Source organism: Cyrtonyx montezumae, unplaced genomic scaffold, assembly GCF_038088225.1.
Source record: "Cyrtonyx montezumae isolate F1298 unplaced genomic scaffold, pur_monq_1.0 scaffold_8, whole genome shotgun sequence".
Taxonomy (NCBI): domain Eukaryota; kingdom Metazoa; phylum Chordata; class Aves; order Galliformes; family Odontophoridae; genus Cyrtonyx; species Cyrtonyx montezumae.
The window spans coordinates 43301621-43328292 of NW_027072089.1; the positions used below are offsets into that span (position 1 = coordinate 43301621).

At 40.3% G+C, this 26672-nt stretch overlaps 1 protein-coding gene and 1 long non-coding RNA gene across 11 annotated transcripts in view; one reads left to right on the forward strand and one right to left on the reverse strand.

Moving 5' to 3' along the window:
* ZNF521 (zinc finger protein 521) overlaps window positions 1-26672 on the forward strand; it is a 236906-nt gene that overhangs the window by 188083 nt on the left and 22151 nt on the right. For all 10 annotated transcript variants that reach the window (XM_065752588.1, XM_065752580.1, XM_065752581.1 and 7 more), the window contains 2 exons: window positions 17895-18026; window positions 20663-20778. In XM_065752588.1, the coding sequence (XP_065608660.1) occupies window positions 17895-18026; window positions 20663-20778 (248 nt within the window). The remainder of the gene's footprint in view (window positions 1-17894; window positions 18027-20662; window positions 20779-26672) is intronic.
* Window positions 1-26672, reverse strand: part of LOC136058856 (uncharacterized) — a 440039-nt gene that overhangs the window by 70872 nt on the left and 342495 nt on the right. The window lies entirely within an intron of this gene.

Consider the following 26672-nt stretch of genomic DNA (forward strand, 5'->3'; position numbering starts at 1 on the left):
GACGTGGTGGACATTAACATTTCATAATGCAGATCAAAGGTATGGAGAAGACCCAAGAGCCCTCAGTCGGAGGCCCCTAGCAACTGTCTACTATGCTCCATGAGATGATTTCTCCAAATTAGAAAGACTTGGACTTTTCTTTATCCATCAGATAGATAGAGATAGATTTTTTTTAATGCTTTAAAAAGTGATTAGCTTTTTTTTTCTAGCTCCTTGCCCACTCCCCAGAGAAGGAAGCTTCTCATTTTACTGAATGACTGTCTAGGCAGTGTCATGAATCTGTGCCTCACATCCATGATCGTTAGGAGAGGCCAGTATCTGCTGGCTATTTTGATTTAGCATTTTTGCCATTTTTGGCTTTTGCCTTTTTTGAGACATGTTTGGGTGTAACATGCTGAGCTCTATGACCGTGGGCAGCTCCGTTCTGGAGCTCTGGAAACAGGAATGACAGAAATGTGCTGTGTACCCCACAGCACCTCCAGAATTCTGTGCAATTTTGAGGCTTTATGGAGCATGTAGGAGGAACCCTTGGTTTGGCTTCCCTCATTGCATGGATGGGAAAAAACAAGCCAGCATTCATGGAATTTACAAGCCTACATAGGTTTTGTGGAGACTGCTGTAACAGCACCACAGTAACATTCAGTGATACAGAGAAACATGGAAAAGCAAACCCAACCTCAAGCACTTGAAAAGGTACTCTAAGTGCGCACCTTGCAAATGAAAGAACGTCTCTAATTTGGTAAATAGCTTCAGGCTGACTTTCCAACAGTGACATAGTATCCCAAGCCATACAGCAGGTGAGCAGGTGACTTCAAAGGATGTCAGCCAGGCTGACTGTGATGAACATGCTCTGGTTTGTTGGGTTTTTTTAGTACGGTAAAGTGAGCCATGGGGATGAGTGCTGGAGTCACCTGGACTGCTCTGCTCTGGATGGGAACTGGTAGCAGGGGGCAACAGAGGGACAGTTCTCCATGTGTTTTTTCATATTTGGCAGAAGATAACTCTGTTTCTACACATTTCATAAGAATACAGTTGCATGGAAGACAGCGTCCACAGAGAGGGAAAAACGATATGCAAAAAAATGCAGTTTCTTGTCTAAAACCACTTCATTTACTGACCATTACAAGTCATTCAGACCTTTCTGAACATTTCAGATTCTATGGTAGAAAACAGGAAAAGTGGACATGGGAGAGACCTTCCACATGCACGTTCTTGAACATAAAGTCAATCGACTGGGAAATAGAAATCCATAGAAAGCAATCTTAGTCGTTTTCTAGTTCTGTAGATTTTTTTTGCTTAATTGTAATCTTTAGGTAATTTATGTTCATCTTCTGCTGATGCCTCACTGTAATGCAGTTTCTTGTCTAAAACCACTTCATTTACTGACCATTACAAGTCATTCCTGCTTCTATGTTCAAATGTGTAAACTTAACACAGAAACAAATAGGCATGCATATGTGTGCACTTGCTCACTTTTCCACAGTCAACAGCAGCTAAAGGGATTAGTGAAAATCCTATTCCAGCATTTTTTTTTCCATATGTTTGTGAGCAAATCTGCCTTAAAACGTCTGCAAGATGTCTGTAATGATGCTGTTGAAGCATCAGTATTGTCCCCATTTGGGGAACAGTTGTGTTAGCTGTTAAACATCAATGACAGAAAATTGTGGAAGACACTTGTTTTGAAGGCTTTTTCAAGAACAAGTTACAATTGCCAAAAGACAGAATAACTTTTCAGTAGTGAGGAGCAACTGGTTAACCTGTCAATAGTGGTGATCTAATGGCAGTCTCCAAGCTGTGCTGTGTCATCAGCCAGCTGTCAATCCCACCAGTGTGCTGGAAAAGCACTAACTGTTGTGATAGTATCAGTGTGAAAACTGATAAGGAAAAAATAGTAGTCCCTTGGTGCTGCGTTGTAAAAGATAGGTCGAGGATCAAAGTTCAGCTTGGCCTTATTGGATTTCATTTTTGCTTGCACTGCTACCTGTTAACACATTACTAATTGTGGCCAGTTGCAACTGCAGTTACTTTGCTGGTAAAAGGCAGCAGGCAAAAAGTCCGCAGTCTACTTCAGGAAAGGTATATTCCATTTACACACTGAAGCATTCCCCCTTCTCCAATGCAGTCCCATTAGGCTTGCATTAGGAAAAAAAATGTCTTCTCCTCATTCAGGCTTATGTTCAAGACCTGCTTCGGCTATGCTTTGAGTAACTTGAGATTTAAGGAGTAATTCTGCTTAAGTAGTAGTTCGAGCATTATTTCTATGTACAGGTTGAAACATATCTTTCATTGATGCACATCTATCCATATTTCTGTTCTTCCTCCTTCTCTTAGTCTAGTACAGTTCCTTTGTTACCTGGTTGGTAAGTCCTGCAAAAGAGCAGGAAGTATTTCTTCTCTTTTAACTAGGAGCTTAAAAGACAGAAATACGTTTGTTTAGATGGAGTCCAAAGTAATACTGGCATTATAAGAGATATGTAACTAGCAGACAGCTGTCAGTGGTGTTCTCTCAACTTTCCTCCACTGTTATTTTTGGCTCCCTTTTGCTCCACTGATCCATCCATTGCCATCTCCAAATCCCCCTGCTTTTTACTTCTCATCATCTCAAAGATCTCTCCATTTCTTTCCACATCCACAGCCAGTTCTCTTATTAGAAGCCAAGTCATATTTCACTTTAACCATGCTGCATTTCATCAGATGAGACAAACGCAGCCTCTGAGCTAAGTTTCTGGGTACTGATTTATGCAGTTTACTTAGTTACTGATGTTACTCTTACATTTTCAAAGATTTCCATGTAATCATGCCCATGCTCCCTTGTTGAAAATGCTGTACCCATAACTCAGTGCTTTTCCAGTGCATACAGCTTTGAACATTTATATCTAGAGTCAGGGGCAATGTGCTGTTGTCTTTTGTCACAGGGCTCTTGCGTTGTGAAGAAATGCTGTCAGTATCCCTGCACAGATCTACCCTGTGTGCCATCCAGCTGTGTGCCCTCTTCAAAATCTCAGTTCTGCCATGTTTGCCTGGAGTGATGATTTGTGTGAGAAAAAAAGCTACAAATGCTCACATCTCATTTTTTCCTGGCCACCTTTCCCTGCACACAGAGATTCCCTGGGCCAGGGTGACCCTGCTGCCATGTGATGCAAATGCTGGGCAGATATTACGAGGACAGCTGGGAGTGGGTTCTGCTGCTCTTCTCATTCCTTCAAACCCTCACAAGATACGGCCATGGAACCACTTATCTGCCCACATCTCTTGTGCTTTCTGAGACATCCTTAGTTGGTCTAGAAAAACATATTTTTGAGACAACTTAAGCGACTAGGGATTTAGGATTTGGCAAAGCACATACAAGCAGCAGGATTTGGGACCTGATTCTGCAGATACTCAGGGCATCTTACAAAGCAAGGAAAGAGGCAGCAGAGGCAAGGCTATATTTATCCTGGTAGGCAACACTAGGGACATGAAAACAATTGACCCCTTTGTTTCTATTTATCCCCACTTTTGCAACTTTGCCAGGCCTAATTTAGCACCTGTACTCACCTTCCCTGAAGGCAATGCAGTCTCTTACTTGGCTTGAAACTCCTTTCCCAGAAACATTTATGTCAGACCGTACAGGGAGTGATTTCTTGGAGAATGGGTGTGTGAGCTGAGTTGTGTGGTTCTTTCATTTTCCTAATGCTCCGGGTGTATCTCAGGAGACTAGCAGGCTTATTAATGCATTGTTCTCAAATGTCAAAAGGACCTCTGGGCACAAAGTGTCGCGTCCTTCAGAACCACCCAACTCCTGCAGAAGAAGGAGAGGTACAACCATGGGGAAAACATCAAACTGGGATTGAATAGCTGTGAGCGTCATCACCATTGGTAAACAGGATTGCTTACTTGACCAGGGTAAAACGAATGCTAAAAATACAGGGTGCCCGTCCAGTTCTCCTGTTCAACACAGCTGCTGAGGCAGGGAGTTTTGTTGGCATTTGTAACACATCCTGTGTTAAAAAATAAAGAAAGAAAGAAAGAAAGCAGAGCATGTACAGTAGATGCATTTTACTGCCAGTGTGGAACTTCACAATCCTACCAGGGGATCTTTTTGTAATGTTTGTAATGTGCTGCTATCGTGCTTTAGCTGAGAAAAATGTCACTGCTGGGCTTTATTTTTAACAGACTTTTTCAACATCAATTAATGCAAGTAAATATATTGAAGCAGATCTCACTTTTTATTTATATTTGGGTGAAAGCAGAGAGGGGACTATGGGAAGCAGCATGCATGAACATGCAGGCCGGCGGTGGCAGAAAGGCAGTTCGGTTGCACTCCAAACAATTCCACTGCAGGGAGGTGGATTTTTCCTTAAAGATGTGAAAATGGAGATGGGCACCCAACTTCCATCGGCTGCCACTGGATCTGAGGAATCACGGTGCCTTGAAATGTATCATTCATGTTGTGTCTTGAAAAATGTACTGAAAAATGTGCAACATAAGTTATCCAACAGGAAAGACAGTGTGTTCCACTGGCATTCACTCTGAAGAAATCAGTTGAATCCTAATTAATGTGTTTGATTTTTTATCATAAGAGGTAAAATTAACCTTAGGGCTCAGGTAGCCCTAAGAAGAGATATTTGTTACTTGTTGCATGAGCTTTATAGGAATTGCATCATATTATATTTCCCTCCTGTTTGAAACCATTATACTTGCCTTGTTTTCTATCTTGCTCATGTTTCTTAATGCAAATGCAATGCGTGCAGGATTGTAGGCCAACTCATAGCTTCTGGCATTGATCTGTTTTGCACTATTGGGAAGAGATATCATTGCAAACCTTGGTAATGCAACATGCACGTCTTCAGCATAGTCCTTTCATGGAGTTAAAGGTGACAGCTACCTGTTATTTTCCAGATACTGCTGACTTATGTGGGCAGATGCAGTCACAGAACATGTGATTCAAAGATAATGTACTGTACCTGACCTAATATCATACCGATACAATGAACTAAATACAAAACAACAATTTTATTTCAGAATTTTCCTGCCTGTGCCACTTCTTACTGAGACTCATGGTGTGGTAATTCTGGCATTTTCAGTGTATTGGCCAAGTCTCTGTTTGCTCTAGCTCACTTTTTAGTTTCTTTCTTCCCTTCATAGCCAGGTTGCTATTTTATCTTTTTAGGGAGAAGAAGGGTGTGTCAGTTGCACATAAATGTTGGAAAGAGGAAGGGGTTGGTAGCTGCTTACAAGTATGGCCCTCAGTTCCATTGTCCCACCCCAGTTTGTTTGCTCCTCTGCAGGTATTTTTCATCAGCTATTATTTTGAGTTCTGATCTTTGGCTTCTAGTATCCAGCTGAACTACAGAGGCTGCCCACCTTTTCTGCTGTATAATTTTCAAGGATTTAACACAGCATTTTTTCTTCTTCTCCTCTGCCATTTCACATGTCTAGCAATCAAAGCAGACTGAACATGAACAAAATATGCTGGTTACTTTAAAAAGTGTCACAGGATCAAAATCTGCATGCTTCACTCTTAGCAAAATACATTGCTGAACCTAACAGTGGGCTCTTGCTGTTCTGAGTAACAGACAGCAGAGAAAATGAGTTTGCCTTCACTCACATCCCCCCCACCCCCACACACACACACGCACACACACACGCACACGCACACACTCCTAAAATACCACAATTGTTCCAAATATTACTAGAGGAGTAATACTCCTCCTTGACCTTACTTTTGCTGATAAAATCCTGACTAGTGACTATCCCTCCACCCACCTCCAGGTGTAATAAGTTAAAAATCGCTGCTTGAGTGAGGTGAAGGAGGCAACTGAAGGAGGATGGAGGATATATTTTAGCTGCTTTGCATTTTGGATGCTTGTTTTCCCTGTCCTGTTTGAAGGAAGACTGACAATTAAGCATAATGTGACTGGCACCATCAGTGAGTACATAAACCCAGGGTGTTTGGCTTTAAACAGTGTCAAGGCTCAAGCTAATGGCTCTCAGGCTTTCAAGAAGAAAAGATCAGGCAAGTTAAATGTACATCTTCTGTTAAGAAATACATTTTGCTTTTAATATCATCAAGAGATTAATGCTGTTGCAAATAAAATCCTGTGGAGCTAGCTCTCATTATACGATGAGGGTATACTTCAGTTTTAAAATAGTCGCTTAACTGAATCTGTTCAGAGCTGGGACAAATTGTCATAAAGTTAAGAAATTAAAAATTCACTCTATGCAACTCCATATGATAGTTGGAGGAATAAATGCTCTATCACTGTTTTGCAGGCAGTAATGTCTGGGATTGATCTGCAAAGAGCGTGGCTGTCTTCATTGGCAGTCTTTTTTCTCTGACTAAATGTGACAAAAACCTGGGTCCTCGAGTACTTTTCACGTCTCCTTTCATTCTTCTCCTCATTCTTCAACTGTGTCAATACTGTGTGTGGATAAATAAAATATCATCAAGAATGCTGATATCATCTTTTCCCCTTTCCCTCCTGTAACTTATAATAATGTGGGGCAAAGGTCTACTTAACATAACGCAGTTACGATAACTAGTACATTTGTATTTCTGCTATGATGAGAGGTCTGCTGTAGTGAGACTCATCCACTGTTGCTGCTTCTTCTCAGCAGTGTTAATTATTCTTCAGGCTCATGTAGCGTGTGTATGGAAACACAAAATAAGCGATCGGGGAGTTGGATATTTTTGGGTTTATTTGTTGTGTCAGTGACACTTCCACTCTGACACAAACTCACAGCACAACACTCCTGATCTGTAATGAGGTTGTGTCCCATGGCGTATATTAAAAGCACTAAACAGTCCCTTGCTCATTCACAATCCTCATTTATCTGAATTAATTTTGTGTCCCCCATTTCATTTGGGTAAATTAAGTTTCACAGTTTCACAATTTGATCACAAGTCTCACAATGTTCAGTGCTTCTTTTTTGACCCGAGCCTGTGAAACGATGCTATTGCATCAAAATCTCAGGCTTTATTGGTTAAAAAAAAAAAAGTTCACCAACAACAAGACTTTGCTGTTATGGAGAAGCCCTCTAAGATAAGTGCCCCAAGCTGAATGCACAGCCAGAACTCCAGGCGTACTCTTGATGAAATCGCATGATTTTGAACCCGTTCACATGATTTTGCAGCTCTTGCATCAATAATTTTGGTTTCATTAGATTGTTAGACCCCTTGTGCTTACGTCACAGGTCTCATCTGGGTCAGCTTTGGATCGTGTGGAGGAGCTGTGCAGTTCCTTGGGCAGGGGAAGCACAGTTCTCCTGTGAATCTTAATGGTTTGCAGGCATAATTGAGTGGGGATTATGTCTCAGCTCCAGTCTTTAGCTATCTCAAAAGGGGATTTCTCTGAGATGTGTGACTGCTGCATAGCGGGTGGGTGGCCTGCACCGTCCTGTGCATGCCTCCTGCCCCTGCTCGAAGATGGCTGGAGCCCAAAGCCAGCCTTGGCAGCACGGTGGAGCCCTGCCACTGCCCAGCGTGTCCCTGCGGAAAGGCTCACGCCAACTGAGGAGCGATTTCTGGTAGCAGGAGGAGAGGAAGTGTCACACGCAGCTCTTGGCTGAGGAGCCAGGCATGGCTCGGTGAGCTGGCCCTGCAGCCAGGCATGGGGATGCTGGAGCAGGCATAGGGTGGGCTGCCCTTCACCTGCTGGGCCTGGAAGAGCTGAGGTGGCAGCGACCGGAAATGTGTTGGCAGGGGGAAATGAAAGAGGAGAGGGGCAGTTTGACTCCTGCCCCAGCACCCTGAGGAAGGAGGGAGATGGCAACAGGCAGTCTGGAAGAAGCTCAAACCAAACTCCTTGTTTTTTGAGCCCCTCTGCCCCATTCCTGCTAAGTGTGATCTGAGCTCTCCTCCCATTCTTTTCTTTTTTCCTACCTCTTCTCTGTAAATGAAGCAGCACACACGTATACTCCACATGCAAAGAAAATGAAGTGGGCCTTTCCTTTTGGGGACTATTCCAATAAATAGGAAACACTGCCAACAAATGTAGTCTTCTATGTTATCTATTAGAGGATGTCTTAATAAAAGGGAAATGCCATATACGGGTCAGACAACTTTCTCTTGTTGTTACAATCATGTTTTTCATATTGCATTTCAGATTTCCTCAGTCTTACAAGTGTATTTTTGTTTGTTTGTTTTCCAGTGATGTTAATCACCTCATTGTCATTTAATGTCATGCTATCAGCTCTATAAGCTTTATCTAGAGAGGATATACACTGCTCTGACAGACTATACATTTATTTTTCTCAAAATAGTGATGTACTTATTTCCTCTGGTGATATGATTTGATGCCTTATAGTTGTAACCTGCTGTTATTTTTAATTGCTTATTGGTATTAATTATATACTAGTAACATTGTTGGCTTGAGACAATTGGCTGCAAAAATACATCTATCATTATTACCATTGAAGCTGTACTAAATTATCCAAGCTCTGTCTTAAAATGAATGCTTTGCATTTTTACAGTGATATTTAAATAAATGATGAATCAAGACATTCTTTCGCTTCTTTCACTTCAACTGAGCTTCATGCCCTTGCCTTGCTTCTGCTTGCCATCTCTTCTCCTCCATCACCTTTCCTTTTCAGCTTACTTCTCATCATTCTTGTTGCTACAGCATCTTCTCCCTCCTCAACAACCCCCTATAAAAATTCTTTCATTTGTTGCATTTTTCTCTCCTTACCTGTCAGTCATACAACTCTTTTCAGCCAGCTTTTGTGTCTCCTCTACTTTGTTGTTTTTCCCCTTTTCCCCTTATTATTTCATGTTCATAACTTTTTTATCCCACTACTTGAAAGTTCACTGGAGAGTGAACTCCTCTATTCCTAGAATAGTAGAAAACAGAATCTTTTCTTCAGTGGGGAAATAAGTTTGATGAGGAGTTGCAATATGTTGGTTCAAGTGGCATGTAGAATTGTATTTAAAGAAAAAAAATCCAACACAAGCCTGTTACTAAATATAACAAATGGAGGAAAAATAACTAATTGGCTCTCATTATTCTCTTATCTCCAAACCGAAGAACGTTTAGTATTTAAATCTCATCAGCTGTTTGTTCAGCTTAGTGTGAAATCTTAGTACCAGCAGAGAAAGTGGGAAGGGGAGTAGAGTGGGTTCCAAATGAAGTCTTGTCCTTTTTTGATATGTGAGCCCAATGCTGCTTGCATGTGCTGTAGCAAGATCAAACTCATGCACAAGGAAATTAAAACTGAGCTTTCACATGATTTCCTAAATAAAATGGCAGACGAAGTCAGATGAGTAATAAAAATAATAATCTATATTAAATAGAACTTTATCATTATCATACATTTTTGTACAGAGATCTGCCCTAACTGGCAAAGCAGTTTGCTCGGCTGGAAAAAATGTAATTAAATGCCCAGTTATCAGCATAGACCTGAGGGTCTTAACAGCCTGAACTGCTTCATTTTCCATGGTTTTTTTTCTGAGGGCTGAAAAGGGGCTGCTTGGGGAAGAGATGGAAATGGAGAGAAAAGAAAGCAGGATGTTGGTACACTCCTAAATGAGCTTAAGAACTGGATCAATAACCCAGCAACTGCTACTCATTTCAAAGTGTCCCTTAGCCATATGAGAAGATACCAAATAATCTGTGACTCATACAAAATGCACTTGGATTTGGACAGAAAATATCAACAGTATCTAACATATTAAAAAATCCGAGATGGCACCACTAGTTCTTCCTTCTAACAGTTCAAAACATACAGTAATCCAAATATATATATATATATATATATATATATTATTTCATTCTTTCTTTTCTTTTTATTTTCCTTATTTTTCTCCCCCTTCGTGGGTAAGATAAACAGCATTTCAGCACTTAGAGACTTTATCTTCCAGACATCTAATGGTTTCATGCCAAACCAAAAAGAAGGCAGCCCTGACCTTTTCTGTATACTTAGAACAGAAGAAATACCTGATGAGAGCTGTTTACAAAATATAATTTCTACTGATGGTCCATTGTGGTGTAGAATTAATATTGAGGCTTAGCTTGTCTCCACGCTGGAGATGTTTTCCCGATAGCCTTAACTTTAGAACATGTTGTGTTTATTTTATGCAACATGAAATAACCTCTTCTAGTTCAACGACTTGTGAAACTTGTGTTTTCTTTGTGCAGTACTTAAAAGTAGAAATTCCTGTGCTTCTACCACTCCTGAAGTCTCAGATCATTGGGTACATTCAGATATTTAACATCAATTAACAGAGAAAGTTGACTCTCCATCCAGAAAGCAAAAACCCTACACAGTGAACAAAAAATTTTTAAATGGAATAATGCATTCTAAATTCTGAGCAAATATGTGACAGTTTCATTTGTTGTTGTTGTTTTTGCTTTTTTTTTTTTCTCTATGGTTTGATTTGAATTGTTAATAACTACTTTCCCAGACAATTTCTGAGCCATTCAAATTGTAATTGTACTTTCCTAGAGAAGGTTTGGTCCAAAATTCTTTCTTGTTAGGAAGAAATAAGGACTTAGCTCAAGGAAAAAAAAAAAGGCAAAAATCAGTCAGTCTTAATTTTGACGCTGTGTTTATAACAATGGGCAAAAGAGAAGTAGCATTGGATTCTTTATGCAGATGAATTTGAGAGTTTGCATTCTGTATGGTGTGCAGAAACAGACATTTGGCAGCTCTGGAGTTTGGTTTCTTTATCTGTAAAGTGCAGTTAATAATCTGTATCTCAGTTTGCGCTATGAAGATGAAGGGCTCGCCCTCGTGCACTTCAGCAGAGTTTAGTCCCGTGAAAAGTCTGGAGGAGAGCCTCATGTGCCAAGAGGCCTGATCCCCTGCCTTGGTTATGCCAGCATTTGAAGGATTGGTCTCCAAGCTTTTAATCAGTGCTCACTGAGTGCTTTCTGAAAAGGTAAACATTGAACTGGATCATCTGTCTACAAATATCTCGTACCACTCAGCTTATTTCTGCCGGTTTAAATTCCTTTTTATATCCTATGGTAAAATTGTTTCCAAAATAAGCTGTATCACATGGGATTTTACTGCAGTGATATAGTGTAACCTTGTAATGTGTATAGCTGTGTGATGCAAGGCAGACTTTCTGAACAAATTTTAATACCTTTTTGTGGTGCAGTTACAGACAAGGAGTAGCAAATTATGCATGTCCCATCAGCCGGTGAATAGCCCTGTTGCTGAATTCCTGAACTCTCTCCTGGTAGGCAGTTGCCCAGAAAATCCTGTTCTTTGATAGGGAGGGCATTTTCTCCATTTAAATCATTTTCACTTCAGCTGAAAGCATGACAGTTATTAAGAAATAGATCCTGCCACTTGCCCTTCATATATTTTAATCCAGCTTCACTATAGCTAGGCAATTTGTGGTTTTATTGGAACATGCAAGACACATGTGGTAAGAAGAGTTCGCTTACAAGCAGCCAAAGTGAGTGCAACCGAGCAAAAAAAGTGAACAGTTGGTGAAGTGAAATGCATCCCTTGCTTCAGACAAAAATACGGTGGAATGAAAGATGCAGTAGACTGGCTTTCCCTTAAGCAGATCTAATTTCAAAATCTGGCCCTGGAGAGATGAACTTTTGCTTTAATTGAGGAGGTGGATCCCAGTCCTTGTCACTCTATCAGTCAGCACCCTTTGCTGTAGCTGCATCAGCGTGCTACAGAATGCTGTCGTGCTCATTCTTGATGTGTGTACCACAACTTCCTTGCTGCTGCTGCTGCTGGGAATCTGTGTGACCTGTCCTTGCCATCCTCTTCCTTCTAAACTGGCACATTTGCAGCAGCCATTATGCTTACCTAGGGTCAGTCATAGCCTGTTCTTGACTTACCATTTGGGAGGATAACATTAATAACTCTAGGGTCTGGAATTGTTCCTTGCATCTTGTCCACTTCCATCTTCAGGCATGAGCAGAGCTTTGCCCAGAAATCATTTCTAGGTGGAAGAACTGAAGGGGGAGGTGTTGTTTCGGTTACAACCTATTGTTACTCTATTATGGGATAAGAGTGAAGAGAGCAGGAGGAACGTATCAGCCCATGGATACCAAGCAGTTGACCTGAGCACTGCAGGAGAAACAAGGTTGTACTTCTAGTCTTTCCACCCAATCCTCCATCCTGTCCCAATGGATACAACTGTTAGTCAGGACCTTAAAACCCCTCTTTTTCCATGACAAGTTCCTCCTGTGGCTGTAAATTCCAGCTGCTGTCTTCTTCCTGCTGCAGTTTACAGCTGTGTACATTGCCTCTAGTACATCCACTTCTTCAGCACTATATTCTCATGCTTTTCATGTCAGCTTCCAAAATTAGCACCACAATGGATAGTGTTTTTCATGAGGGGTTTGTGATCATGTTTGAGAAATTGAAAATGACAAAAGCACTATTACAACCAGGGAGAGATTATTAACATGGTCCTGGAGACTTCAGTTCAGTTTCATTGCAGCTTCAAGCCTTTGAAGGAGTGTTGCATGTTCTCTATAAGGCGAAGAAATTTGTCACTCAGTCATTCCCCATACTGAGACCCAAGTTTCTAGCAGGAATGAGATCGTCTCTGGTGACATGGAGATGCTCATGCATGTGCTTATGGCCAGCAGAATTACAAAGATAAAAACAAACCCAGCTCTGCAAACTGTGAAGCAGAAATAACTCTATGCCCTGCAAATTAAAGTGTTGTATGGTGTGTTTTGTCCTTCCTTAGTTTTCAGTATGAGATGTTGTAGCCAAGGGGTTAGCTGTAATCTGTGGCATTCCTTCGTTACTCCTCAGATCTCTGCCTTATAAATGTATACTGCAAAATTAACTTGGGGGAGAGTGAAAGAAATATGAAGGAGAAATCGGAGAAATTGGTTTAGGGGCATGGTTTGCTTGATAAAAAGAAAATGTACGAAAATACATGGAAAGTAAAAGCTGTGCATGCTTCAGACTTGAAAAAATACAGGGACTGCAGGCCATTTCATTCCTGTGTTCAACGTGGAGGGCAGAGTTTACGCTACTTCTTAGCAGATGCTTTTAAGCATGGACTCAGCATTGTGATGATTTACCAGGAGGACATCGTCATCTTTGGACCTTTGCCTATAGATTTCTGCAGTTTAAAAGAAAAAGAAGGACCCTCCTGGACAGTCTCAAGAATAAACAAGAGAAAGAGTTACTTATAAACTGTTACAAATTGGTACTCAGTAATGACTGTAGTGTTGATCAGACAATATAAGAGGGCCCCCAGTGGTTACTGACTTAACAGCTGCATGTAAGTCAGCCACTGAACATTTGCTTGTAGCTGCTCTAGTTTTGTTTTTATTGAAGAGCAAGAAGCATAAACATGGGACGTGCAGTCTAGAGGCTGCTGCTTTAAGGTTTCACATGTTAAAAGTGTATATTGAAAAGGCAAGGTCTTCCATGAAATGATCAAGTCGTGCTTGTTGTTGGTAACAAAAGTGGGTCCAAATCATTCAAAGCGGTACCTCAGGTGGTGCAGGTTGGGGATTCTCACTGGCCCTACAGAAACACCAAAACTGTGCAAAAAGAGTGGCTGGTGCAAGGACAAAGGATTCCCAGATCTGAATGTATGCCACGAACACTGATTTTGTGTACTTTTCTAGCTGGTTATCAAGTTTGTGGCTGAGGTAATGGGCTGCACCTCAATTAAAATCTACCTATCCCCATCAAAACATTTAACATTTGTGCAAATATTAAACATTTATATGAATATTGAATGCATTTATTTAGAAATGGTTCATGTTTACACTTTCCCACAATCTGAGCAAAGCTTACAAATGGAAAGTAATTTACTTATGTGGAAATTCTGCCTGTGTCAAACTAAATTATCCATCAGCAGTAGGTAAACCATCCTCACCAATGTTGCTAGGTCTTCACCATGTCCAGATTCATACTCTAGCCATGTAAGGGCAATAGTAAGCAGGAGTTCTGTGCTGTACTGTGGATACTTTATTCTTGCCTTCCTTATGGAATTCTTGGATCCATAATGTGAAGGACATGCTGACTTGTTTTATGATGTACCACATCAGGGAATGCAATGCACAGTTTTCTGTTAGATTTGGAAAAGTGCAGGCTTCATATTAAAGGTTCATTTCTTTTTCATCATTCAGCTAACTCATTTGCACTGTAATGTACTTTCCTATTCCTCCTCCTGATAGTTGCTGCTTTCATACCTATTTTACAAACCATATTTTTAGTCTAATCCATACACCAGTTGTCTAGAATTCCATAGCATTGCTTATTTCTTACCTATAACTCTTAATAAAATATAGGGCTGTGCCAACCTATTATATCCTTAATAGAATATTCTAATGGTTATTAAATCAATTGACTCTGAATTTCACTTTAATAAATGAGTCAGACAGTATTTTCCAATTACTGTCAGCCGCCACCTTTCCAAAGAGCAGATTATTTTGATTGAATTTTTTAAAGCTGTTCAGCACTTTTTTTTTCTCCTTTCCCCCCCCATGAAATGACAAAGAGGAAGAGTACTGCAGGGAAGGAGAGCCCCTTGGACTGTATCTGATACTCCTTTTCATTTCAGATTTATCCCAAATGGAAACTGAAAATGAGACATTTCACTGCTCCTTCATTTATTAATGGTATCATACTTTTGAACTTTCGTAGCATACTTTCAAATTGTTTGCTAAACATGAAGAGTGAAACAGAGGTCGGTGTATAAACAGAGCCTTTTGCATTCTGTTTCCACAACTGGTACCTTTGCAACAGCTGCCACACCCTGGTTCTTTTATGCCTGTAAGAGACAAAATGCTGGCCTTGCTTTTAAGCTCTCTATGGAGAGCAGAGCTAGGACAAGCCCTTGTTCCCTCATTCTTCTGCAGTGCTTGTGACCCAAACAAGCAGGCATTTTTGCACCTGCACATCTTCAGCCATTTCTTAGGCAGAGCAGAGTGATTCTGGAAGTCTTCCATGTACAGTAGCTAGTCCTGTGCTCCTCTCCAGCTCTTCTATCCCTCTAGTATTAAAAGTCTTAAGGGATACAAATTAGGTCAGCCTATTAAAGAAGAAATTAAAAATTAACACCTCCTCTTTAGAGATGGGTACTCTGAGAAACACTGGCTGTGTTGTCATGCCGAAGGTGATGAGACTAAGTCAGTGTCAGAGGTTGGAATGGACGCCAACACTCCTGGCTCCTGTGCCAGTACTGTAACCTTATCTTTCTCTCTTGAATTTAAATTATGCTGGTATCACATTCCTGAGCACAAGGACTGGAACCTTGCCCTTTGTTCCGAGGAAGCAGCGCAAAGCAAGTAATGTGTAAAAATGGGTGAAAGAAAAGAGTGAAGAGAGGGGGTTAAAATTCCCTGAGCAGTGAAACTTAGGGAAAAAAAAATGTTCTGTTAGTTATACAAATGTAGTCATATTTTAAATGTGGTCCTTAGAACTAGGAGAATAAAAACATTTTATTTTTAAGAGAAAGCTTAGATTTTGCACAAATGGATGTCTCTTGCCTGGGGAAGTTTCCTATCTGCCCCAGGCGAGTGGGTGAGGGGATTTTTCAAACCCTGTTTGTAAGTCAGATTTGCAATATAGGGTAATCAAAGTGGTTTTGATGTTTGTGACCAGGAGCTCACCTCACGTCTGAGTGGTACAGGAAACACAATAGGGTCACATTTAATGGGGTTCAGCTCTTCTTGAACAAGTATAAGGGCTGTGTGCCAAAAATTAGTTTTGCTTCGACATCAGGAGTGTGTGCCTTTCTTCTTACTTTTTCCTCATTACGTAAGGTAAAAGAAAGAAAGAAAGTGGGAAAAAAAAAAGCCTTGTCTCTCTTCTGTAACTCCTTATAAAAATGTTGCTTTTTAGGAAGCCTTTCTCCCCTGAAATGTTTGAAGAAATCCCCGTTCAATGTTCTCATGCTCTAGGATGATTAGTGCAGTTCATTTACACTTTGCCAACAGTAACTCTGTGATTTGAGAATTGGCATCGATTATCTTCACCTTGACATGTGGAAGATCCTGAGATGGAGCTCCCTTTGTCCTAATTGCTTTGGCTGTGTGTATCAGCACAAACAGTTTGATGAAGAAACTTCACCCTATAGGCTTTCTCACCCACAGTTATCCTTTTCTGGGGACTTTCAGTGTCCTCAGAACTGTCCGTTTTGTAATGACTATGACAAGGATTTCAGCACAGAAGAAATGATCACATGGCAGTCTATAGGTCCCTTGTAGATCATTATCTATGAGATAAGGGAAGAAGAGACAGTTGTGTGTAGTTTTTTGCGTCTTCATCCTCTTTTCAGTGCGCTCACAGATGTGGGTTGCCTGCTTGGAGAGTATGGTGTACAGTCTGCCTCACTGAATATGACTCTCTTAGACATACAGACTGGTGCATGTCAGATCTTTTCCCTCGTGCATCCTTTCATAGTACTTGTGTGGGCCAAACTTACTCTTGCACAGCAGTAGCAAAACAAGGCATGACAGAAAGGTTTGTCAGTGATGGTGGAGAACAGAGAATCCCAGGCAATTCTCAAGAATCCACTGAAACATTCCCTGATAAGGAAATAGTTAACATTTATTTGATAAACGTTTGCTAATTTGGGGTTATGAAAGGTGTCACCTATCCAGTGTATCCTCTATAGCTCAGGATATGTTTAGCCAACTCCAGTATGACAGGCTGGATGAAGCATGATTATCTTTTCAGTGGGTCCAGCTGGAAATTGGTATGTGCTCACATGGGCTGGGAGTCAGAAGTCTTGGGTGTGATGTTGTTACCAAACCACAGCATCGCCAGGACCTTTTTTCAGCTGACTCCTAAGCAACATGCATCTTGCTGGGCTTCCTTTATGAAGGCCAAAGGAACTGCTATGTGAGGCATGGAGCATTGCAGCCACACACATGTGCTTCCCCACATACGAAGCAGCAAGCTTTAGACTTTATGACTACTGGTCCCCCCAGGTTACAGGGCAAAAGTTGGGCAGCCTGAGGTTGAGGTGTTTGGGCAGGCAGGGTGCTCACCTATGTGGCTCCTTTCACCTGAGAGCCGGTGGAAAGGCACCAGTCACCCTGTGTATCCTTCCTGTTTGTTGCTAATCAAATTCTGCATTTACCTGCACCATCAATGCCGCTGGTGCAGCACATGGGTGACATAGAGAAAGACCTTTTCTGAGCCATGCTGTGGGAATTGAGGCCTCTGCAGCATGGCTGGAAGCCACCTCTCACCTAGCAACTGTTTCTAAGTAGGACACAGCCGCTGAGCGGCCCCACAGGTCCTGCAGCACCCTCAGGAAGGGACCTGGCAACGAGGAGCACCGGGGCTTCCCAGCACAATGGGAGGAAACAGGGACGGGCGGCAGGGGATAGGAGCCACGTGGCATTGACAGGAAAGCTGTGTCAGGAAACATGCGGGGACTTCCTGGAGCTGGTGCAAGGAGAAAATGCAAATACCAGGATTTGTGAGAAAGGGAGCTGGGACATCCTGTCATTTGGAAAAGGTGGCCATGGCCACAAGATTGGGATAGCGGAGTCGGGGTGATGCAGGGGTGGAAAATATTTCCCCTGGTACACTGCTTGCATGAAACGCTGTTTTCAGAATGGCAAAAGTGTGCACTCGGTGTTTCCTACTCATGGCTTGTGGGGTGGTGTGTGACAACATTCAATTCCTGCACTGCTATGGAAGTGTTCTTGTTTGTGATTGAGTGCTTCCTCCAAGAGATACTACTTCTGGTTTCCTTCATCATTTCCCACTGAACTCAAAGGCTCTGCTTTCCTAGCTGATGGCAGTTGTTTCTGGAAAAGCTGTGCTTTTTATGCCCAGTTAAATTTCTACATGCTGAAACCTTCCCAATAAACACCTTAGCAGCCGTGGATGCTGAGGGGCATCCAGTTTCCTGAGCTGAGCAAAACAAAAAGCTTGTTCTGTTCATAGATTGTGTGTGACATACACTTTTGTAAGGCCTGTAGTGAATTTCACTTCTCTCATTTTTCCCCCAGATGAAGGACTGAACCATGAATGCAAGCTCTGCAATCAGACGTTCGACTCTCCTGCTAAACTTCAGTGCCACCTGATAGAGCACAGCTTTGAAGGCATGGGGGGCACCTTCAAATGTCCAGTGTGCTTTACAGGTAGGAGGCGATCACTACTTGTCTCAGTCCTATTTCTAGTGAGCCTGTACACAACTCCCGCTTATAATTGTCCCACATGTTGGCTTTAGGTCAGTTTGTGCTCATTAGTAATATTGCCTAGAAACCATTCAGAAAGCTGAGCTTCTTGGGAGGTCAAGCATCCATCTATAAAGATAGCATTTCAAGCTCGTCAGTTGGAACTTTTCGAGTTTTTTACAGTTAGAGAAGTTATAGTCTGTTACCTTCCATGGTATCACTTATCATCTTCATGTTCCAGATTTTCTGACGTTAAAACTGCCCTTAAATTTGTGTTTTAAAGCACATCTAAAATGACACAGTTCAAAGCGAAACTGTTAGATGTATCCTGCACAGCAAAGTTCTCCTCTGAACGAGCAGGAGAGCCCACTTCTGTGTGTTTGTTGGCTTCTGGTGAGAAGAAACACCCTTGTAATGTGCTTTAGAAAGCAAACCATGCTGTGTTGCCACAAGTCAAGTTCTGCTCTCCCCTGACACAGGTTCAAGCACAGAATAATCCTCCCCAAGTCACTGGTGTTATTCAATAGTAAAACCCAAGTGAGAAAATAACTTGACCCAGTACAGCTAAGCACTGCAATGTTTGGGCCATAATGAGGAGCAGAAAAATGCTGTTGTTGGAAATGAAAACACATTAAAAGGATGCCTACAGAGCTGAGCATTTTTTTTAAGGGCTGCTTAATAGAACATTTTATAAAACAATAACCTAAAACTTAAGAGTTAATATGTAGCTTACATGCACAGTTTTCCTTTACAAGATGAAAATCAAAGATGATCACACACATGGCAAAACACACTTTGGGTATTCTCACATCAATGGCATGCTAATTCTGGAAGCCATTCTAAGTTTTTGTTCTCCATTAATGGAAGTGCAGGATTTTCATTGGTAGACAAACAGAACCTCTTAATACCTTCATTTTACTCCTCTTTGTTTGGCAGCTCCCCTTACAATAAAACCTAAGTACATGCTACAGAGGAGAATGAAAGTTGCATTCTTTATCCCTCAGAGTCAGTGATCACTGATGAATGTTACCTCAACTGTGTTCAGTTTCCTCACATTTCTGCAGGTTATGAAATTAAAAAACAAGCAGTTCATCTTCATTGACTGCTTATAGCAGTAACCTCTGAGCACGGGTAGTACGGCTTTGCCTATCAGTCATCTGCATGCAATACTTTTTCAGTTTTGCATTTTTTTTGTCTTTTAGTTTTATTTCTGATTCTACTATTTTTTTTCCTCTTGCCTTTGTGTACATGCTATGAAGTAATCTTTTTTTTTTAGCGTAACACCATGGGTCTTAGATTTCCAAGTTTGGGGGAATTGTAAAGGCGATATAAAACTTGCATCTGTAAGGAGTACCCATTGACAATTCTCCATGTGAGCTAGATTCCTGATAAAAGTAATCCTTTAATGTTTGAGCCAGTAGCCTTGTAAAATGTGTTGAAGAGTATGGAGATAAGTCAGTTCCAATCTGTGCAGAACACTATTTCCTTTTTGCTGATGGGGTAAATAGACAACGAGCATTAATCATAAACAATCGTGTTTTATTAGCAATATGCTATTAAATTATTTCAGCGTGTCTTGCTAGAATATTAACAAGAAGGAAGAATCCCCAATATTAGTTTTATATGGAAAATGGAATATGAGTCCCTTTTTTCAGGGTAATGAGAAATGTGATTAAAATGTATGACTCAGAACAACAATATTCTGATATTTTTCGTTGCTTTGCAATTAGAATAATTTTAATGATTAGGAGTGGAGTCAAAGTCAAGTGCCAGCATCTTTAATAAATCCTTTCCCTGCCTATACAGATTAATATTGTAGATGCAAACTTTTTTAGGTCACAGTGCACCAGGCATCCATCAGAAGTCAGTGCTGCCAACCCAAACACTGCCTCTGGCATATACAATTTAATTATTAATAGTATGTCTCCTAGGTAAACTGTTACACAGTCTTAGGGCCTTGTTTTGTAGTCATTAAAATTGAACATGTTTATATTATTGAAACCCTTGCATTCAGTGTGTAGGCAGAGTTGATCTTAAAGTATCCAAAGAGAATTTACCTGCAGTTCTGTTTCACATTTATAGACATTGCCCCAATGTAGCTGTGGGATATAATTTTTAGCATTAACACATTTAAATACAGAGCTGTTTGTTAGCTTTAACTTTAGGCAAACACAGTAAACAGGACTTTGGCACCTGTGCTTTTCAAACCTGCTGGTTGCTAGGAAATAAGTTTGTGTGTGTTCAATCAAAGTGCAGTAGGCATGAGGAAATAATCCTGAAGTGAAAACGGCGTTTTAAAATCTTCTAATTTAAACTTTGCCTGTTGTCCTGCCAAGGTCTCCTTTTGCTTCTTTTTTTTTTAATTTCTTCAAAAGCCAGACACCTATTTCAATTCATTTAAAATGAAGAAGGATCGCACTTCACAGTTAAATGGAGTTTGTTGTTGGTACCCTTTATAGCAGCAGCATAATGTGAAATTAGAGTATGCCAGCTTAATTTTATCTCTTGGAATTGCTGAGTGTTAATGAGAACTTGTTTAAAAAAGTGCTTCACTTGCAGTATGAAATAATGAAAACCTCATTGTTTGTCTATTATTCCAGTGTTTGTCCAAGCAAATAAGTTGCAGCAGCACATTTTCTCAGCCCATGGACAAGAGGACAAGATCTATGACTGCACACAGTGTCCACAGAAGTTCTTCTTCCAAACAGAGCTGCAGGTACACACTTGTTACTTGGGGGTTATAACAGCATTATGTAGTTGGTAGCTGAGTTCATAGCTTTGCTTGCCTCCTCTGATACTTCCTCATCTACAGGATGGGAATAAAGGAAGGATATGGGTAATTGCAGGTAATTTAACTCATATTGCTTCAAAAAGCTTCTGGCAGAAAACCACCTGTTACAGACCTGAATTCTGGGAGCCATCTTTGGATTCTTTCTTTGTATGCCATTGTATCTCAAGATATTCTTGAAGAGAGGAATTGGCATCCTGTTTTTCTGTTAGTTATCCATAAAACATGTACTCAAGCAGTGATATGAGAAATAGTGTATTCTTCTGCCACAGAGAATAAGCACTGATGTGACAGAACTTATTTTGATTTACCTACTGGCCAAACCAACTTCCCATAAATCCCAACTTAGTGTGAAAAAAATATGTATATACGGTCAAATAAGTGTTTTCTTGTCTGCTGTTTGTTTGACTTGTAATATGTTTATAGTAGTTTATTAATGAGAACAAAAGAAGAGAGAGAAGAAAATAAGCGAAAAAAAGGATCTGAAAACAAATTTGGGTGAAGGAATTATTTACTCCATATTAACATCTGAAGTAGTTTCTGTTGTGAGGAGAGGTGATGGTGTGTATTCCTGATGTGGTGTTTTATTTTGAGACAGCAGCAGAAAATTGTTTCTGAATTATTTTAGTTTACATTGACACATTAAATTGGGTTAATAGAGGAAAAGATTTCAGTATCTCAGATGGTCTGTAGAGATGGAGCAAGGAAAAGTATTTGTATAATTGACACAGTAAAGCAGCCCTTCCTTTGCCTCCTGCCATGTGATTTTTGTATGGAATTAAATTATTTTTCAACACTCAAGTATTTTTCAGTAGTTTTTTATTGCAGGGGCCCCCATATCTAAGTAAGTCCTTTGTCTGGGTGGAGTTGTCCACAGCTAATTTTGCTTTGCATGAGAGCTGTATTTCATCTCATCAGCAGAGGCTGATGAGGCATGTGCATCCGTATGCTCATTTAGTGTTTCAATTACTGAACGTTTTACATGCTGAAAACCCAATACTAATATTTTGTATGATGGCATGAGATACTTCGTTGAAAAAAAAGAAGGAAATAAGAGAATGTAAGCCATGCATCAATTCATTGTGTAAGAATTGGATGTTTGTGTCAATTGTATTGTATTTTTCCTTTCTTTATACTCCATATTTATGCATAAGAGCAATAAGGAAGAAAACCTTTTTGATAGCCTTCCTTGCCCTCTGTCTTGTTGTAGGTCATCTGGAGCTTTGTATCTGTGGCACTTTAAAGTGCTTGTGCTGTATTTTCTGCTTTAATAGGTCCAAACCTGTTTCATTTACTGTGTGTATCAGGTGTTAGTGCAAGCTCCGACCCAAAGTGGAAGAAGGGGACAAAGAACAGAAAAGATGAAGTTAGTCATTCATAGCAGTGGACAGGAAGATGGAAAACTGAGTTTTGAAGTCAGAAAATGGTCCGAGTTGTATACGCAGTTAATATGTTTGTGGGAAGAATAAAGTAGAAACTGGGTGGAATGAGGAAGGGTCAGGAACTCATTCTGTTGTATTTGTTTCATGGGGTTCCTTTTGAATCATTTTCTTTGCCTTCTTTCAGTCAACATGTTTGTGGTGTTGGCTTGGTTTTGGTTATGGGGTTTTGTTTTTGTTGTTGTTGTTATTTTTTTGCATGGTTGCTTTGCCAAGTATCCCCAGTAAGGTGAAACTTCATCAGGAAGAAAATATTTAAATGTTTTGGCTAACTAATTTTGACAAACTCTGTTGTTGTTCATCGCTGATTAATCAAAATGCAGAAGTATAGAGAACTAGAGAGATCAACAGTGTCTGAAAAGAGAGATTGAAAGGAGAAAAGAGAGAGAGGGAAGACAGACTAAAAGGAAAAAAAATAATGTTAAAAAATAAGGAGATAGATGGTGCAAGCGTGCAAAAGAAAATTCTGAAAAAGAACAGGAACAAGATAATAGAAGTGAGTTTTAACAGCAGAATTTAGATTGGGTTTTAAAAAAAGCAGAATAAGTAACTGTATTCTGAAGGTTCAAAAGGTATAGAGATTGGCGTGTAATTGTGGCACATAATTAATTGTGGCACCTCCTTGCTAATCTGTCTTCCTAAAATATGATCTCATTTCAAAATACATAGGGTTCCAAGCAGCTGCCTTCTGCTTTTTTACTATAATAAAAACATGTGTTTTTCCACTCAAAATTCAGCCCTGACAAAGATGCAGGGCAAGATTTTGCTGCCTCCATCTAAGCCTAGTTCATTAAAACTTCAGTTTAACAGAAGCGCCTGGCTTTCTAGTGAAGGGCACAAAAAGATGTCCCCACAGAGAGACAAATTATGTTCTACATTGGCTAGGTGACAATCAGTGTGTTGGTTGTTCCATCCTGCAGAAGGCTCTTAATAGACCATATCTCCATACCCTTAGAGACAGCTTCTCTCTGGCTTATCTTCACTGGCAAAAAGGGAAAAGTGTTCATTTTCTTATTCACTTAATTCATTATGTTCATTATTTTAATTAACTTGGATAACCCCACCCCATTTGAGAACACATTATATTTAAAAAAAAAAGTTGTTCCACGTTGTCATTCACATTTGCTAGGATCACTGGCTTGCTGCTTTTACCTCCAGTTCACTCTGGACGGTGAGAGGGCAGCAAAGCACATAGGCAGAGCAGTAGGTACTGACTTTTGGAGTCTGCCTTTACTGAAAATACACTGATCTCGAGATCTCATTTAAAACCTCTTCTAGGAAGCATTGCTTTGTTCAGGCTGTCTACCAGCTGAAGCAGTGGAATCTTTGGCAACTAGCCTCTGGCTTATGTTTCTCTATCCTTTCACATTACCGTAGCTTGTGTTGGGGCTTGCAGCGTAAGAGTGTATTTATGCCCTCTAACAGGAGCAGTTTCTTGCTTTTAATTTAAACATGCATCTAAAGTGCATCTCCCATGCATGAGAGATGCTAATCATCTCAGATTAGAAACCATGGACAGCACTCCATGGCTGTAGGGCAGAATAAGAACATGAACAAGACAGAGCAGAACAGAACGCAATAATATAGGAGCCCTATCTTTGTGTATAGTACAGATAATCAAAAGGAATGAATTCAGGGGTACAGAAAAGAAATGTGTTATAATGATGCTTGACTTGGTTTGGCCCAGTGTGGCTTTTTGCCTTCAATGCTGTTTATTTTCTGACTCCTGTTCCTGGAAAAGCAGGCTCTAGGAAAATAAAAATCCCTACATACTACATTCGTCTCACCTCAGGGAAGTTACTATCTCCTCACTACCAACATTCACCAAAAATGAACAAACAAACATAGAAACCAAAACACAAAAACCACCCTAAAAGTATCAGTCTTTTTAGAGATTTCCATGACTTCACGACAGACCTTTGTTAGGAACTCGAGACAATCTCATAGTTCCAAGTTTTGATAAGAAGAGAGAATACATGTCCAGCCTGAAAAATCAAGTTTGCAATGTATTACTCAGCCTGTAAGTTAAAATAATGAGATTTTATGTGACTTTGCTTTTTGCTTTACAATCTTCTAAATGCTTGTGCGAACTGTTCCAAACAGAAGTCTTTATAAATAACACGATAACGAATGTATTTTATTATACTGATGCTTAGACTATCTGAGGTGAGTGCTATGATGTCCAGAGAACAGCTGCAGACTAACTCTGCATTCCAAAGAGTTTACACCCAAACTGGTGAACAATAGCAGGAGAAACAGAGGTGTAGATAAGTGTAATAACTGATGCAAGTACATGCAGCATTTTGGTGGCCAACGTGAGAACCTGCTGTCCTGTGCCTATATCACTGCTATCTACCTCTCTCTGATTGCAAATTAAATTGGTAAAATGTGTGTGTTTCTCAGAGAAAACAGAGAAACTAATTTTAATCATTTCTATATCTCAGTATTTTCCCACCTTTACCACTTCTAAATGGCCTTGTGCTCCACAGCTGTTGAACTAGCTTTAATTTTTTTGGAGGTTATAGTATCTCTGTAGAAAGGAAGCAAATGGAAACTTTTTAATAATAGAGCTGTATATTTTAAGAGTGCTCTGACGCTCTTAAGACTGTTTTGAATCTTCATACTTTCATGAGCTCTTCGTCTATGTGCTGTATTTACACTGCTGAAATTAAGCTGAAAAAGTATGTCCTTAAAAATGTTTATTCTTCAGAATGGAACACTTTTAATAAGGTAAGGGCTTTTCAGAAATACAGCCCTAGAAAAAAAAAGCCTGTAATTATCTTTAAAATCAGAAATATGTCTGATACAGTTGTCAGATAAGGAAACAGCAAGGTATGTGTTGTTACAGACTGCCTAGATGTCTCCAAGAAGTTGAAATTCTCACGTTGAATACCTGAAGCATTACCATACAGCTTTCTATAAAGATACACAATTTTCTTCACCCGTCATCTGTTCTACTGAACTTTTAATTAATAAGGAAATAGAGAAACTTAAAGCTAATTTAACTTAGTGTTGAATTTTCTGTAAGTCATGATAAAGTCATTTGAGCTCAATAAAACCTCCTTTTCCTTTTGTCATGCTAATTCCAGTGCCTGTTTCTTTTGCTTCAGTCTTCAAACTTCAGTGTTTAAATGGATGCTAGTGCTCCCCCTGTGCCTGATGTAGCCACTCTGTCCTATTTCCTGCCCTATTGTTCCTTCCATAGCCAACACAACATAACTTGGTGTTTACAGAGAGTCATGAGGTGCTCTTGTGTTGTATTATGGTTCAGAATGAATGAGTTCATTTTAGGATTTTTTTTTTGGTCTTGCTGGGTCAGAGAGGTAACAAAGCTGAGTAGTAACACAGCATAATAGTATAGGATCAGTGTTGTATCAGTGATGCTAGTTAGTTCTGAATACAGCACGAAGACCATTTTGCCCAGTACAAAAACTGTTTCTCTTTTAAGTGAATTAGAGCATTTATTTAACATTTAACTAATAACTAGTCATCCATGGGGTAGTTAACTGTCCCCACTTCACAGACATAAAAACTAGGGCTAGAAATAATTGTATCAGCAGTTACTTCCCATCCTGTTGGAAAGGGACCTGGCTTCAGTGACTCACACCCTTGCTACTTCCCGTCTGGAGTCCATCAGCACAGAGTACCTGGCACAAAGCCATCAGCCTGTAGGACATTCCAGCTAATACAGAGAGCTGCCACACTGTTCCTCAGTAGTAAAGGAGACCCGAAGCAAATTCACCCTGTTCTCTTGGTACCTTTCTACGCTGCCTGCCTACTCATTTGGACAGTTGTGCTCTAAGACTCAGTCCTGAGTATTTTTGGTGGCCTTGGTCCAGCGCATCTCCGAGATCATCTGAAAAGTTCATCCCATTTGGCAACTGGTTGACAGCCTTGCTTTGTGAGTGTTTTTATCAAAGAGCTAAAGCTTACTTTGCACAGGAGCAAAGAACCTTCTTGTAGACTGGCCTAGGAATGCAGAAGGGACTTCTATCGCAGTGAAGTATTACCAGGAATGTCCTCAGCTTATGCTTTCAAGAGCAGGGCATCTATAGGTGCCAAAGGCTCCCTTCTCTTATATAAATATGTACCTGAATGCAGATTTCTGAGCCTCCCCCAAAACCCCAATCCACAACAGAGCTCTTCCAAACTGAAATACACAGCTCCTTCCCGAGGGAAAGGATGAAAGAAAGAATGAAGCACTCATAGCAGATGTTATTCATGTTGTTTAAAACAGCAGGAGAACATTCTCAGCTCCTGGTGCAAGCAGCTGAGAGCGGAACTTATTTGAATCAGAGCAAGGTAAAAGCAGCACAGGAGAGTGTCCAGAAGTTTTATGTAGCTTAATGTATGTCCAGGTTGAAACAACTTCACATTCCGTGG